The sequence below is a fragment of the Protopterus annectens genome, chromosome 16.part0 (genome assembly GCF_019279795.1).
Source record: "Protopterus annectens isolate FY-2018-M chromosome 16.part0, PAN1.0, whole genome shotgun sequence".
Lineage (NCBI taxonomy): Eukaryota > Metazoa > Chordata > Ceratodontiformes > Protopteridae > Protopterus > Protopterus annectens.
In genome coordinates, this window is record NC_056750.1 from 318,090,539 (window position 1) to 318,107,695 (window position 17,157).

Here is a 17,157-nt window from a genome sequence, read left to right on the forward strand (position 1 = left end):
TGTTCCACCCAGTTACAAGGAATGGGCAACAGTGGAGGTCCAAAAGTTGCTAAGAGAGTCATCCAACCAGTCCCAGCAGACCAGACAGGATCTAGAACTTGCTCAAGATTCTTTTTGGTTCCAAAGAAGACTGGGGACTGGAGACCCATATTAGACCTCAGCAGACTGAAACAGTACGTAAAGAAGAGTCTGATGGTTACGCTTCAGTCTATACTTTCTTTCTTAGGGAAAGACAATTGGATGTGCTCTATAGATCTCCAGGATGCGTACTACCACATAAAAATGGCCAGGCCATCCAGGGATCACCTGCGTTTCCGGCTGGGAGCCAATCATTACCAGATGTTCATCGTGTTACACTGCTGCAGTCATCACACTTGGGTTATCCTGCCGTCAGGCGGTCCCGCAGTCGGCCAGAGTTCCAAAGTCTTGGTCCGGCATCGGTTGCTGTCACTTCTTCCCTGACGTCAGTGCGCCAGGGGTATATAATATGCATCCAACGCCATTTTCTTCAGTCTTTCTTGCCGCACGGTGCTCGAAGCAGAAGCAGTTCGCAAGTGCCTGTCGGCCGACTCCTGAGATTTTCGAAGTCGAATTTCAGATCCGAAGACTTCAATAAAGCTAAGTACCCCGTTGGGGAAACCTTTTTCTTGCCGCAGACCGATGTCAGAAAAAGTTAAGAATTGTATTTCTTGTGGGAAGCAAATACCTCATAAGGACTTCCACTCTTACTGTATTCCATGCCTAGGCCCTGATCACGACGTCACTAGTTGTCGGTTTTGTGCTAGATTCAACAAACGCACTATAAAAAGATATTTTGATTTTGCTTTACACTACTTTGGCCGAAGGTTCAATTATACCGTGCCGTCGGATCAGCCGACGACCTCAATACCGAAAAAACACAAAGACAAGGATAAAGACAGGCATCCGAGGTCCAAAACCGACTAAACCTCTTCTAGGCCAGTCGCCGGTTCTCAGTGAGACGCTTTCGCAGCCCCTGGCACCCGCTACCTCAGAGCCACAGGCCGCTTCTGACTCCCATGTAGAGACATCTAGGCCTCTGGAAAGTCAAGGTATTGGGCCTACGGAAACTAATCCCTCAGATGGGTCCGGAGCCGCTGAGCAGGCATCTGCTTCTGAGGGTGTTTTCAGACCTTCACAACTTGCCATTAAAACAGCCAAGACAAAGGTACCATTAAAGACAAAGAAACCAGTACAGCATTCTCCTGGACAGTCCTCCATGCCTAAGAAGCAGATGCTTTAAATGGCTGAAGACCTCATTACTCTAATCAGGGGTTCCCATCCCCCTCCTGAGAAAAGGCCTAGGCAGGATACAGACTGACTCCTCTGATCAGGTTTCCATTTCCTCTGAGTCCTCTTCAGACCAGGGATACTCTTTACCCCCGCTATGAGGACTCTGATGCTGAGGAATCTATCCCTTCAGCCTCTCCTCCTGAGGATTATTCTTTTGGGGAAACTTTACATACCATGACAGAACATTTCCATTGGGAAAGTTAGGATTACTCAGAATCCAAGAAAAGGCTCAGGGATTTCCTCCTCTTGCCTCAGCACAGGCCCCTGGCTATTCCGCCTGTGTTAGACATTGTGGATTATGTGTTCTCTGAATCCAGCTCATCTCCTGACTCTTTACCCCCTGCTCCAGCCAAGCCAGATAGGTATTAGTCCCTGACTCTCACAAGTTTCTTTACAAAACCCCTTCTGCTATTTCCCAGGGTCCAAAAGGGGTTAAGGCTTCCATTGCAAAAAATCCAGTACCCTGTGATATAGATTCCAGAGCTTTGGATAGATGGGGGAAGAATGTATACACGTCTGCAACTTTAGCAGTAAGAGCTTTAAATTGCCAGTTTCACATGCTTAAGTACCAACAATATTTAATGGCTCAGTTAAAATAGAAAATGCTTGCTAGCTCAGAAGCTCCTGATTGTAAAGAAATGCAGGATTTATTGCATGCAGTTGAACAGGTGGGAAAACATGCTCTGCAATGTGGTTTTGATTGTTTAGAGGCCTCTTGTAGAGCCACAGTTACAGGTTCTGTTATTCGAAGACATGCTTGGTTAAAAGAACAGAGTTTACCTGATCATGTTAAGGCAAAGTTATTGGATGCTCCTTTACAGCATGATACCTTGTTTGGTGTTAAAGAAGAGTGTTAAAGAAAATGGAGGATAAAGCTAAATCTATGCAAACAGTCAAGGATTTCTTACAGGTACAGCCACCTCGGTTTAGCAGAAATTGGCCAACAAAAAGTTGGTTCTTTCCAGTGTCAGACAGGCCACAGAGAGGCAGATACAGACGCCCAAGAGGCAGATCCCAACCCCAAGGCTCAAACAGACGACGACAGTGGGGCACCTCAACCCCAAAAGGAGGTGAGGAGAAGTCTCAACCTTACAGGAAGCAGTCACAATGACTTTCATTTGCGTACGCCAAGCACGTCCCTTGTGGAAGCCCCCTTAGGGGAGAAACTAGCACTTTTTTCTCAAAACTGGCAAACAATCACCCAAGACAAATGGGTCCTGAATATTGTGTCTCAAGATTACAGATTCCACTTTCATACTTTACCAAAGCTAAAAGGAATGCCAGACCTGCCACAAAATCAATGGGCAGAGGCGCAAAAACAAATTTCAGCCCTCGTGGACATGAGAGCTATACAAAAAGTACCACAACAGGAACAAGGACAATGATTTTACTCAAGACTCTTCCTGGTCCCCAGAAAGAACAAAGCCTGGAGGCCTATACTGGACCTTTCAATTCTGAATACTTACCTGGATATTCCGAAATTCAAAATGTTGACATTACAGCAGCTTCTACCCATGCTGGGCAAGAAGGCTTGGCGTGTTACTCTGGACCTCAAAGAGGCATACCTGCATGTCCGTCAGACAAAATTGCAGAAGATACCTCAGATTCAAAGCTGGTACAATGCACTACCAATTCTCTACACTGTCCTTTGGCTTATCTACTGCGCCCAGGGTCTTCATAAAATGCCTGGCACCAGCATTTTGCAAACAAAAAAGAATTCAAATATATCCATACCTGGACGACTGCCTCATTCAAGCAGAGACAAAGGACATTCTTCTACAGCATCTGGCTTTTGTGAAAAAGTTGCTAATTTCTCTAGGGTACACAGTAAACGAAAAGAAGTCAAAACTAGTGCCCTCACAACAGGTTACATTCCTGGGTGCCAGCTTAAATACAACGGCCCAGATGGCTTACCTCACGCCAGACAAACAAGTGCAACTAACTCAATATTTTCAACTACTGGCAAAAACGATCATCTCCCTGCAAGAAAAATTCTGCAGGCCCTGGGATTCATGGCATCCTGTATACTACTAATACCATATGCCAGACTGCATATGAGGAAATTACAATGGTACCTAAAAAGTGTTTGGACTCAACATTCTCACAGTCTAGAAGCAGTAATTCCAATGATTCCCTGCCTTCAACAGGAGTTTCGATGGTGGGCACAGGCATGTCACCTAAACGAGGGTCAGCCTTTTACCTAACCCACAGCCAGGCAAACTCTAACAACAGATGCTTCGGATTATGCCTGGGGAGCACACATGGTAGGAAAATGCATTCAGGGCAAGTGGACCACAGATCAGATGCATCTTCACATCAATCAAAAAGAGATGTTGGCTGTTCAAAATGCCCTAACAGCTTTCAAGGACCTTCTACATCCAGGACAACTATTACTAAAGGCAGACAACACCACAGTAATGTGGTACATAAACAAACAAGGGGGCACACATTCTTATCCCCTATGCAGGCAAGCCATGACCTTGTGGAACACAGCTGTAACGTACCAAGTTTACCTGCAAGCACAATTCCTGCCAGGAAAGAAAAATACTCTGGCAGACGACCTAAGCAGAAATATCATGGACCCTCACGAATGAAATTGAATCCACAAATCTTCAGCATGATAACACAAAAATGGGGATGCCCAGACATGGATCTTTTTGCTTCCCCTCTGAATTGCCAACTACAAAAATTCTGCACAAGGACTTATCACAAACAAGCATGGAAAGTGGATGCGCTTCTGTTCAGCTGGAAAAACCTAAAAGCCTATGCCTTCCCACCACTGCCTCTCCTTTCAAATGTACTCCTAAAAGCCAGACCAGAAAAAACACAGATGATCCCGATTGCTCTAGACTGGCCACGTCAGCACTGCTACCCTATCTTAAGGAACTTGGCTCAGGGCCCACCATGGATTTTGCCCCAAATTCCACACCTTCTGACTCAACAAAACAATCAGATCCTGCATGGTCAGCTCAAAACCCCAAACCTGGCTGCATGGCAGATACTTTAGTCAAACAGGCAACACCTCTCTCTAAAGCTGTTATGGATGTCATTTTGGAAGCCAGGAGGCCTAGCACCAGGAAAGCTTACTCAGAAAAATGGAAGAGATTCTGCGCCTAGAACCAGGCTCACAGCCTTGACCCTCTTGTTCCAAACATTCCTCAGATTTTACAATAATTAACTGAGATGCTGGACAGAGGCCTATCCTTTTCATCAATTAAGATCCACGCCTCTGCCATTTCTGCACATTACAACACGGATCCTCCTTTATTCTCTCATCCCTTGATAAAGCAGTACCTCAGAGGGGCTAAAAACATAAGACCGCCCCGGAGAGCACCAACACCAACTTGGGACCTCAATTTCGTTTTGGAAAAACTGACCCTACCACCTTTTGAGCCAGCCAATACAGCCGATCTAAAATTTTTATCATGGAAAACAGCTCTGCTCCTGGCAGTAACTTCAGCACGAAGAGTCTCAGAGCTACAGGCATTAATGGCAGTGGAACCTTTTATAATTTTTCATCAGGACAGGGTATCTTTAAGGACAAACCCTACCTTTATGCCAAAGGTGGTATCTAGTGTGGCTCTTAACCAAACCATCCATTTGCTTACTTTTTATCCAAATCCCCAAAATAAAGGGGAGAAACGTCTGCATTCTTTGGACATGCACAGGCAGCTACTCTTTTACTTGGACAAAACAAAAGCTTTCAGGAAAACTGATCAAACTGTTTGTAGCATATGCTGCAGGATCGAGGCAAGGCTATCTCAAAGCAGACTATATCCAAATGGATAGGACACTATTCAGTACTGCTACACACAGCATGGAAAATCAGTCCCTAATAACATTAGGCCTCATTCCACCAGCGCAACAGCCACTTCAACAGCCTTTCTCAGAGAGGTACCTACCAAGGAAAATTTGGAGGCAGCAGTGCACACCTTCACCAAGCATTACCACCTGCCTCTTTACTCTAAATCCAGAGCAGGATTTGCCACTGCAGTTCTGCAGGGCCTCTTAGCCAATCCTAACTCTTTATAGACCAGCCACCCAACCTTAGCTTTGGGATTCAACCCAAGTGTGATGACTGCAGCAGTGTAACACGATGAACATAGTACAGTTTTGTACCTGCCATAAATGTAGATGTTCAAGTGTTCACATTGCTGCAGTCCAGGTTACCCTCCCTACATCCCCTCTGAACTAGCTGGACTTATCTATAGCCTTCTATCTTATACAACCTTTGGGGTATATTTTGCTGGTAACTGAAGGTATTGTTTTTATTTTATATGTATATTTTTGATTAGCAATATGTATTGCCTGCTCACTTGGGGGCACCTGACATCTGGGGCAAGAAAAACTGAAGAAAATGGCGTTGGATGCATATTATATACCCCTGGCGCACTGACGTCAGGGAAGAAGCGACAGCACCCGACGCCGGACCAAGACTTTGGAACTCTGGCCAACTGCAGGACCGCCTGACGGCAGGATAACCCAAGTGTGATGACTGCAGCAGTGTGAACACTCGAACATCTACATTTATGGTAGGTACAAAACTGTACTTTTCGAGCCCTGCCCCCAGAGTGTTCTCCAAATGCATGCAGTGGTCACAGCTCACCTGAGGCGTCTTGGATTCCGGGTGTTTCCGTAACTAGACGATTGGCTCCTTACCACCACCACCAGGCATCAACACATTCAGGCCAGGGAGTCAACTCTGTCACTCTGCAATCATCTGGGTATTACAGTCAACTCAGAAAAATCTGCCTTGTCGCCATCGCAGCATAGCGCTTTTGTCAGGGCAGAGTTGGACACCACCTCCACTCTAAGGCTTTCAATAGAAAGAGTCTCTCTTCGTCAACATGTCAGCATTCTAATATCAGAAGACAAAGCACCAGCATTGGAAGTTCTGAATGTATTAGGCATGATGGCAGCAGCAATTCTAGCCATACCACTAGCTCATGTGCACATGCAGGGGTAGTTCAATGGCTATTGTTCACTCAGTGGTCTTACCAAGAGCTCCCCATGAATCACACTACAATAATTCTTGCAAGAAGGACCTTCAGTGGTGGTTGATGTCACAATAGGGCACCCATTTGCGCTACCCCCTCCAGCGGCCACAGTGACCACGGCCACTTCCCTGATAGGATGGGGGGGGGGCATTTTCAGGGAAAGACTGCCCAAGGCACACAGACCGATCAAGAGACACATCTGCATATCAGTGTCCTAGAGATGAGAGCAGTACTTTTGGTGTTGCAGTACTTTCAGGACTCTCTTCCTCTGGGTGCAGTTGTGATTCAGACAGACATGTTGGTGATCTGGTATTTGAACAAACAAGGAGGAACCAGGTCTTACCCCCTTTGTCGTGAGGCTCTTAGTTTGGCATGGGCTATTTCCACCCGGCGCTTTCTATTGGCAACGCACATCCCAGGGAGATCCAACGTGATTGCAGACAAGCTGAGCAGGGCAATCTTGTTGCCCCACGAGTGGTCCCTCAAGAAAGAAATTGCGGACAGGATGTTTCGCAGGTGGGGTCAGCCTTGCTGCGACCTTTTTGCCAGTCACATGAACAGAAAATGCAGAAGCTACTTTGCCCTGATTCCCCCCCTAGGAGAAGCCCCAAGGGATGTACTCATACACGATTGGCCTCCAGGTCTCCTCGATGCATTTCCACCAATCCCGTTGATAACCAAGGTTCTACAGAAAGCAAAATCCCTGGGAAGGACCATCATTCTTATAACCCCTCATTAGATTTCGTTCCCCTTCCTTCGACTTCATCTTTTGAAGGATCCTTGGGTTCTGGACCCAGTTCCAGACCTTCTGACACACCCGTCTGGGGACCTTCATCCCTCTCTGCAGTTCCTGAAGCTGACAGCTTGGCTGCTCCAGTTCCCATCATAGCCAGGTTCCATAACTTTTCCAGTGAGACAAAACAGATCCTTTTGTCTCCTCAAATCTTCTATTAGAAAGCTATATCTTAGCAAATGGAAGACTTTTTCTGTATGGGTTGCTAAAAATATTGATTCTTACCAAGCCTCTATGGCTTCCATCTTAGAATTCTTGAGTATGATTTTTAACAAAGGAGCTGCAGCAGCAGCAGTTCGGGTTCAGTTGGCTGCTATTTCTAATTTTTGTCTTGGATTTGAAGGATTGAATATCATGTCTCACAAGTTATCCAAAGCCTTTCTCAGAGACTTTTCATATTAGACCACCTGTGAAATCTCCCTTTTCTCCATGGAATCTAAATGTTATGCTTTCACGTATAATTCTCCTGCCATTTGAACCAGCTTCATCTTGTGATATCAATTTTTTGTCTTGGAAGACCATCTTTCTGGTAGCTATTACTTCTGCCCACAGAGTGTCAGAGCTTCAGGCTTTATCCATCAAGCCTCCCTATGTGATATTTCATGCTGACAACAAATCCCTCATTCTTGCCCAGTTTGCACTGAAACCAATCTCAACCAAATTATTGATTTGCCAGTTTTCTTCCCCAATCATTCTAACAATTTAGAGTATGTGCTGCACAAACTTGATGTTCACAGACAGCTCAGATTTTATTTTGGATAGAACAAAAAATTTCAGGAAATCCAACCAGCTTTTTTGTTTCATTCTCAGACTCCAGGAAAGGGAGACCAGTGGCCAAAACAACTCTGTCTAAATGGTTATCTGATTGTATCACCTTTGCCTATTCAGCTGCCAAATATGCCTTTGCAACACAGGCACTCAACCAGAGCAATATCTATATCATCTTCCTTTTCTGCCAGACTTCCCATTGATAACATTTGTGCAGCAGCCACTTGGTCAAAACCTCATACCTTTATCACTCATTACAAAGTCGACAAGGCCTCCAGGGGACAGGGCCTCCTTTGGATCCACGGTCCTGAGAAATATGCTCCCGTGAGCCACCCGAGATTGATGGTCCTTGGGACGCTACCCATCAGTAAAGAATGAACGGCGAGATTGAACAACTTCACATAGTTATGTACTTGCCATAATGTTCCATGCGAGTTGTTCATCTCGCCTTCATTCTTGCGTCCCTCCCGCCTACCCCCTCCTGAGCTGATAGATGACCGAGATGCTGGATCCATCATGGTTACTCAAACCTTCTATTCCTGTCTGTGGGAGTGAAAGAATGACCTATGGTATTAGTATACGCAGCAAACAAGATCTGAGGTAATTCACAGGTGCGTCATGGGATAGGGACTTGGCCTCGAGCTATTTGAAGACCTCGAACTTTGCAATTGGCTGTATCGGAGCCAAGGGATTGGCTCTCCTTCTCTGGTGCAACCTTAGGGAAATCTGTCTCTAAGGTTACCATCAAAATGGTTGAGATTGTATTTCTTTCATTTATAACAAAAAGAGCCTAAAACGTCCAATGCCAGTGAAGATGCATTCAGCTAGATCTATGGCTACCTCAGTTGTCTTCCATGAGTGAAATATGTGCAGCAGCAACATGGGCTACTCCGCATACCTTTATTACAAATTGGATCTGGATGTCCTTCAAGGATGCATCTGCAGTCATAACAAATGGGTTGTCCTGTCGTCAGGCAGCCCTTCGGTCGGCCGGATTCCAAAGTCTGGGTCCGCTTCGCTGATGTCGCACTTCACCCGACGCCATCTCTGCTGGTCTTCGGGTATAAAGGCATCAGCCGACGCCATTTTCTCAGTCTTCAAGCAGAAGCTGTTCGTCGGTCAGATCCAGAGATTACTACTAATACTACTAAGACTTCTAAATGGGGACTCTTTCTTGCCTCAGCCGATGTCAGAAAAAGTAAATAACTGTTTGACTTGTGGGAAACAAATACCTCATAAAGATTTCCACTCTTACTGCCTACCTTGTTTAGGCCCAGACCACGACGTAGCAGCCTGTTTAGCCTGTGCTTCCTTCAACCAGGCATCGGGTCGGAGTTTGCTGAACAGTTTTTCGCTCAGATTTTGCATACATTATGCCGCCGGATCCTCCGACTCCCCAAATTGTTAAAACGCAAAGAAAAAGTGTCTCGGTTTCAAACCGAAAACGGGTCAATCTTCAGTAATCCATGACTACTACTGAGGCTCCTGCTACCTTAGTTGAATCGGCCTCTGAAGTTTTGCCCACTACTGTGGTTCCTAGTGAATTATCAGACACCATCCCTTTGGATGTCTCTACCCCAGCACGTGGTGCTGCTAGGCCTCCTGCAGCCATGTCTATAAAGGCCTTTGCCAGGGCTAAAGCAGCCAAAACTGTTAAATCAGTGCCTGTTAAGACCCCCTCACATAGGCCCTCTTCTAGTTCACAAATGCTTACTCTGGCAGAGGATTTAATCTCCTTAATTAGGGGATCCCAATCTCACCCAGACAGGGCCTCTCAGCCTCCAGAAAAAAGACCTAGAGCAGAGCCCCCCGAGCCAGTGTCCTCTGATGATTCTTCGGATGACTCAGACATTACAGAACAGCCAGAGGCTCCTTTTTCTACTTATGAAGATTCCGATGCTGAAGAATCCATTCCATCTGCCTCTCCACCAGAGGAATTTTCCTTTGGGGAAACCTTACATGCCATGAGAGAACAATTCCAATGGCAGGGACAAGATTTCTCAGATTCAAGAAAAAGGCTTAGGACCTTTCTGCACTTACCACAACATAGGCCCTTAAGCTATACCTCCAGTACTGCCTGTTGTGGATGATGCATTTAATGATGTTTGCACTGCTCCTGATACTTTACCTCCAGCCCCTGCCAAACCAGATAGATTTTACAGGGTGCCAGACACTCATCACCACCTATACAAGGCCCCACTTGCAGATCCTGAGACTATATCCCAGGGGCCTAAGGCAGTAGCTTCGACCTCAGCAAAAAACCCTCTCCCTTCTGAAAGGGAATCCAGGTCCTTAGAGAGATGGGGGAAAAAAGTTTACACCTCTGCTACTCTCTCAGCTAGAGCTTTAAACTGTCAGTTTCACATGATCCAATACCAAGAGTTTATGCTTGATCAGTTAACTAAGAAGCTGTCCTCTGATGACTCCTTAGATAAGAAATATGTTTTAGAAATGGTGAATAACATTCAGCAGGTTAGTAACTATTCTTTAAAATGTGGCTATGATGCACTGGAGGCTTCATTTAGATCAGCCATGACTGGCACAGTGATAAGAAGGCATGCATGGTTTAAGGAACAGGTTTTGCCGGATCATGTTAAAGCAAAGCTGTTAGATGCTCCTATGGATAAGGCCAGTCTATTTGGTACACCTGCTCAGCAAGTAATGAAAAAAATGGAAGAGAAGGCAAAATCTGTACAAACAGTTAAGGATTTCTTACAGGTTCAGCCCCCAAGGTTTAGCAGGAACTGGCCTGCCAAAAATTGGTCCTTTCCAGACTCCTCAAAATCTCAAAGAGGCAGGAATAGACGCCTAGAGGCAGAAATCCAGAGGAGGTGCCTATAGAGGACGCCAGTGGCAAGCAATAACCAGAGAGGCACAGACACAACCAGTGCCACGGCAACAGGACAATCACAGTGACTTGACTCTGACACCGCCTACCAGGGAGCAAATAGCAGCACCTTTAGGCGGAAAGTTAGCCTTATTTTCGAAAAATTGGCACTATATCACAAAAGACAAGTGGATTTTGAAAACCATAGACCAAGGCTACAGGTTCCACTTCCACACCTTACCAGTAAAAAGAGGAATGCCAAACCTACCTCCAAATCAAAAAACAGAAGCTCTAAAGCAGATAGCTCAATTAACAAAGATGAGAGCTGTGGAAAGAGTACCAATAACACAACAGGGCAAAGGATTCTACTCCAGACTCTTCCTAGTACCAAGAAAAGTTGGAGACCTATTCTCGACCTGTCCGTCTTAAACACATACATCATTGTACCAAAATTCAAAATGCTGACCCTACAGCAACTTCTTCATGCTGGGCAAGGAGTGTTGGCTGGTAACTCTAGATCTCAAGGAGGCATACCTGCACGCACCAAATTGCAGAAGATACAGATTTCTTGCAGGATCAGAGCATTATCAATTCTCAGCATTGCCCTTTGGCTTATAGAGTATTCACAAAATGCCTGGCATCAGTAATCGCTCATTGCAGGCTACAGGAATCCAAATTTATCCATACCTGGACGACTGCCTGTTACAAGCGGACAACAAAAGCAAGCTGACAACAGATTTACAAAGAGTCATTTGCTTACTACAAGCCCTGGGATACACAGTCAATTTAAAAGTCAAGACTGATACCATCCCAGACAAGAACATTCTCGGAATTGGACACGGTAAAACAAATGGCATTCCTAACTGCAGAAAAACAAGCACAACTCCCTCTTTACTTCTTGGCATTAACAAAGCAGCACAAACTAACAGCAAGAAAAGTACTGCAGGCCTTGGGCTTCATGGCATCATGCATAATCCTGGTCCCCCATGCCAGACTGCATATGAGAAAATTACAGTGGTACCTAAAGAATTTATGGTCTCAACACAGGCACAGCTTAGAAACCGAAATCCCTTTAATCCCATGCCTGAAACAAGAGTTCCTATGGTGGGCTCAAGCATGCCAGTCAAACCCAGGCTTGCCCTTCCACAACTTTCAAGCAAACCAAACCATCACAACGGACGCCTCAGACCTAGGCTGGGGGGCGCACATGTTGGACAAGTGCATACAAGGATTGTGGACTGCAGACCAGCTGCACCTGCACATAAACCAAAAAGAATTGCTGGCAGTAAAACTAGCAATCCAGAAATTCAAACCATTCCTCAAAGAAGGCCATTTAATGATAAGGACAGACAACACCACAGTCATGTGGTACATCAACAAACAGGGAGGCACTCATTCATACCCCTATGCAGAATGACTCTGGACCTTTGGAAATATGGCTCTGAGCTACAACATCCAGTTACAGGCAATATTTGTGCGGGAAAAGAAAACACCCTAGCAGACATGTTAAGCAGAACCACCTCGGATGCTCACGAATGGATGCTACACCCGGACATCTTTAAGGCCATCACAAAGAAATGGGGAATGCCAAATAGACCTGTTCGCATCCCCACTCAATCACCAGCTCAAAAATTCTGCACAAAGACATGCCACCCACTAGCATGGAAGGTGGACTCTATCCTTCAGTTGGAAAGGCCTGACAGCATATGCATTTCCACCTCTGCCTTTGATGCACAAGGTACTACTGAAAATCAAAGAGGAACGCCCAAGGATAATTCTGATAGTCAATTGGCCAAGACAACACTGGTATCCTTTGCTGAGGAGCATGTCTCAGGGGAGAATGTGGCCAATACCCCTGATGCCTTTGATGTTAACTCAGAACAACTACAACATCATGCACCCAAACCTAAAACCTTGCAACTGACTGCCTGGAACATCACATAACAGCTACTAACCCAGACTTATCCCAAAGGGTTAAAGACATTATCCTTGAAGCCCGAGACCTTCAACAAGAAGGAACTATGCAGGAAAATGGAAAAGGTTTGTCATTTGAGTACTGAAAGAGGAAAAGATGTCTCAACATAGATATTGCTAACATCCTGGAGTACTTGGCAGAGCTTCTACATACGGGCCTGTCCTATTCCTCCATCAAGATACATGCATCAGCTATTTCCGCAGAATACAGCTTGATCCACCTGTCTTTTCATCCTCTACTCAGGCAATTCCTCAGAGGGATCAAGAATGTAAAACCTCCTAGGAAACCACCATTACCAGCATGGGACTTGAACTTTGTGCTAGAAAATTGACACTCCTCCATTTGAACCAGCAGCAACAGCAGATCTTCAACACCTATCATGGAAAACTGCTTTCCTACTGGCCATTACTTCAGCAAGGAGGGTTTGAACTACAGGCCTTAATGGCAGTACAACCCTTCCTAATCTTCCATCAAGATAGTGTCCATGAGAACTAATCCTACTTTTATGCCCAAGGTGGTATCCAGAGTGTCTTTAAACCAGGCAATCCACCTACCTACCTTCTTTCCCAATCCACAGAACAGGGGGTAAAGGCTGCTGCATACCTTGGATGTACATAGACAGTTACGCTACTACCTGGACAGAACCAAAAGTAACAAAAACTGACCAGCTTTTAGTAGCCTATGCAACAGGAAGGGAAGGAAAAGCAATTTCCAAACAATCTCCAAATGGATAGGAAATTGCATAAGATTCTGTTACTCCTACCATGGAAAACCAGTTCCACAGACCATAAGACCTCATTCTACAAGGGCTACAGCCACTACCACAGCTTTCTTACGGAGTGGCAACCAAGGACATTATTGAGGCGGCTACTTGGACCTCCGTGCATACATTTGCCAAGCATTATAATTTCTCTATACTCTAGATCCGAGCAGGGTTTGCCACTGCTGTATTGCAAGGGATCCTAACTACACCATAATTCTTCTTCCTCCCTAGTTTGGCTATGGTATTCTACCCATTTTTATGACTGCAGATGCATCCTTGAAGGACATAGTACAGTTTTGTACCTACCATAAATGTAGATGTCCCAACAGGATAGCATCTGCAGTCAGGATTACCCACCCTCCTTCCCTCTGTGGTACTCCTAGGTATTTACCCTCCTAATAGCTAGCTGGGGAGTCTCTTATGGTGTATTTGTTTGTATATATGTACATACATGCTTATTTTTGTGTTTGTTTTCTACTATTTTGGAAACATTGGCATTTATCCAAAATTTAGCTTTCCTAGAAGGCAACTGGCATCTGGGGCAAGAAACACTGAGGAAAATGGCGTCGGCTGGTGCCTTTATACCGCAGACCCGCAGAGATGATGTGGGGTGGAGTGCGACATCAGCGGCCGGACCCAGACTTTGGAATCTGCGACCGAAGGGCTGCCTGACGACAGGACAACCCATTTGTTATGACTGCAGATGCTATCCTGTTCGGACATCTACATTTATGGTAGGTACAAAACTGTACTTTTCCAGGGGAAGAGCCGTCTTTGGTTCTGTGGTTCTCAGGAATATTCTTCCATAGGGCCACACAGTATCTAAAGTAGCTAAGGACTCTTGTCTCTTCAGTCAATAATAGATGAAGATTGACATCAAGTAAAGAAGTTGTCTTACCATATTGTTCCGTCTGTGTTGTCTGTCTTCATCTATTCTTGGCGTCCCACCCTCTTTCCCCACTCCTGTGGATTCCTGGTGGAGTGATCTGTTGTCCTGGTCTTCTGTTAAGACTCTTCACAGATATGGCTTCCTTATTTGGAATTTCCTTTCATTGTTCTAAAATTCTGCAAACTCAATCTGAGGTAATGTAGAGAGGGGCATTATGGGTAGACTATTAGCTCGAGAGTTTTTCTGCTGGCACGAGCTGTATAACGGCCGGATCAGTTCCGAGGATCGGAACCATAACCCATCAGTCAAGAATAGATGATCGACAAACCGATGGAATGTTGTGGTAAGACATAACTTCTTTCTTTGTGAAAGAGTGTGGGTTCTGTATAATGGGCAGTGACTCCTGTTGAAATGTTTCAGGTCTCTGACATGAAAAGAGTATTCCTGTTGTACGAGCAGCATGAATCAAAGGTGGGTAGTGTACCTGTTGCATATCTATCCTTGAACTGATCTGTATTTTATTATTATTTTTCTTTTAGGATAAAAAGTATATCTTGACAATGGAGGATCTAGCATCAGCCCTGTCAGAATATGGTATCAATGTGAAGAAACCACATTATTTTGTCTAGTAATTTCTACAGCTGATGAAGGACCTTGGTTGTAGACCGTATTATTTGGCTGCAATGGACTGTTCCTGACTTGGCAGTTGGAGACTTCCAAGAGTTTAACAGAGCTGTGACTCCGTAATGCTTTGCTGGTGGCTTATTTAAGTAGCAGTTTTCTGCTTTGGTGAACAAGAGCCCAAGTAGTAAGCCCCAGACTGTCACTGATGAAGCGGTGGACAGATTGTGCAGTCTCTTTGAAAACAGGTTGCTGTTAGCAGAAAGCTGTGATACCATAGGCAGCAAGTCTAAAATCCTGTGATTTGTTTTTCTTTAGGAAATTTTTCTTCCTAATAAAGACTTTAAATTTTATATGTATATAAAAAAAAAAAAAAAGATGCGGTTCATTTGGATTTCTTTAGACATTTGGTCTTTGACATGAAGTGTCAAGGCCTTTTTATGTTTTTGTTGTGAACAAAGTATTGTTGCGTATTTATTCACAGTTTACTGTAGATTTGGTAAACTACATATACTTGCAGAAAGGTGTTTTGACACTAGTTTTCTAAAACTGTGCTTCAGATAAGATTACTGGTAACTTTAAGTGACACCCACAACCTAAAACAGCTGAGTATGGATTTCACAGTAGTTCTTTACATGAACTTTTTAACTGCAATTTCTCCTTTTTTATGCTTCACATTGAAAGTTGTAAAAGTAATCTGCATGTAACATTAGGCAGAGAAATAGTAAAAATGCTGATTGTATTCCTGCACTTAACCTGCTCGATGCTTCGTGCCAGCAGCACAGTGTGTCGTAGCTTTGATATAGTAACCTCAGGTCTGTGCAGCATTTTTTATTTATGAACAGATGGAATTTCTTATGATGCACAGTGCTATTCAAACTACAGTCATTTCTCATAAAATTTATGTTGAATGGTGATTGAGTGACATTTTCTCCTTTCGTATGCATTCAGATGGTGTTGTGCGGTGTAATCCATCTCCAGCCATTGTAGTAGTATTCCCCTATATGTGCAGAACACCAAAAGGCATTCAGTAGCATCTCTGGCTTGTTGCATTTTGGGCCACACCAATTTGCTGTGTTTAATTTGGCCACCGTGCACTGCAGGTTGATGGTCCTGAGGCCACCGTGCCCTGCAGGTTGATAGTTCTGAACCCACGCCTCAGTAGTTTAATGAAATAAGTCTGTCATATTTTGCAAACATTTTACAAGTAAATGACTAACATTATGGACACCACCACAGTGGTAATTCCAAGTACACACTATTTCTTTTTACCACTGTAGCACAGTGTGTACTACTGGAGTTGTGGTTATTGAGATTGTAATGAGAATGTTTCGCACAGTGCATGTTTCTCATAACTCGTTTCATTTGTCTTGCTAATTGTACACAGCAACAGCTCACTCTTAATACTGCAGACAGATTCCACTGGACAGGAGCATACATTTATGAAAATGTTGCCATATACTTGATTTTCATATTTTGCAGAACATGTCCCCAATAGCTGCCTGTACTCCTTTACACTGCACTTACTACAGACACGAGGACAGTTGTTGCCAGTTGTGACTTAATTAGCATTGTTGAGTGGTAAACTAAAATGGTACAGATCATGCTCAAACAGCAGAAATAAGTTCATAGGTGATTACTAGGCTAATGACCCCAGGTGGCCTTTTTAAACCTATGCATCCCACATTTATCCAAGTTTTGATGCCCTGGGGTTATTTTAAGAAGGCATAGGTAGACTTGGGCATAGCTGTCAAGCTTTTATTGGCTGCCTTTATCTGTTGGAGTAGAGGTGTCAGATCAGGGGTAAATTTCCGATTTCCTCTGTCCAGTAGTCCAAGTTATGCTTGAATTGTATTGGGGAAGAACTAATGGGAAGCCTGATCTGGAGATAAACAGGTACATGTATCAAGACGCTATTCCTGACGTACTATTTATGTTGCAGGCAACATCCCGATTCCCTAGATTAAGTAGTTATGCTTCGTAGGCTAGGCATAGATTGCCTCTCAGCAGTCTTGAGTGAGACAGTATAGGGATAAGGCTTTGAGGTGGTCCTTGTAGAGCATGTTTACACCCAGTGTTTTTTTGTGAGGAATTTGCAGTGGGCACTCCGTTGCATATACCTGGTTAGGTATACACCAAAGGGGGTTTGGTGTTTTGAGGGCCAAGTACAGTGTAACAATGACATTGTTAGACCTAGATGCCAAATGCTTGCT

The 17,157-nt window shown here is 44.5% G+C and overlaps 1 protein-coding gene across 1 annotated transcript in view; it reads left to right on the forward strand.

Annotated features, from left to right (window-relative positions):
• Window positions 1-15,861, forward strand: part of TAF10 (TATA-box binding protein associated factor 10) — a 264,061-nt gene extending 248,200 nt beyond the window's left edge. Inside the window, exon 5 of the mRNA XM_044058550.1 lies at window positions 14,863-15,861. Coding sequence (XP_043914485.1) covers window positions 14,863-14,952 — 90 coding nt within the window. The 3' untranslated portion in view covers window positions 14,953-15,861. The remainder of the gene's footprint in view (window positions 1-14,862) is intronic.
• The last annotated feature ends 1,296 nt before the right edge of the window (window positions 15,862-17,157 follow it).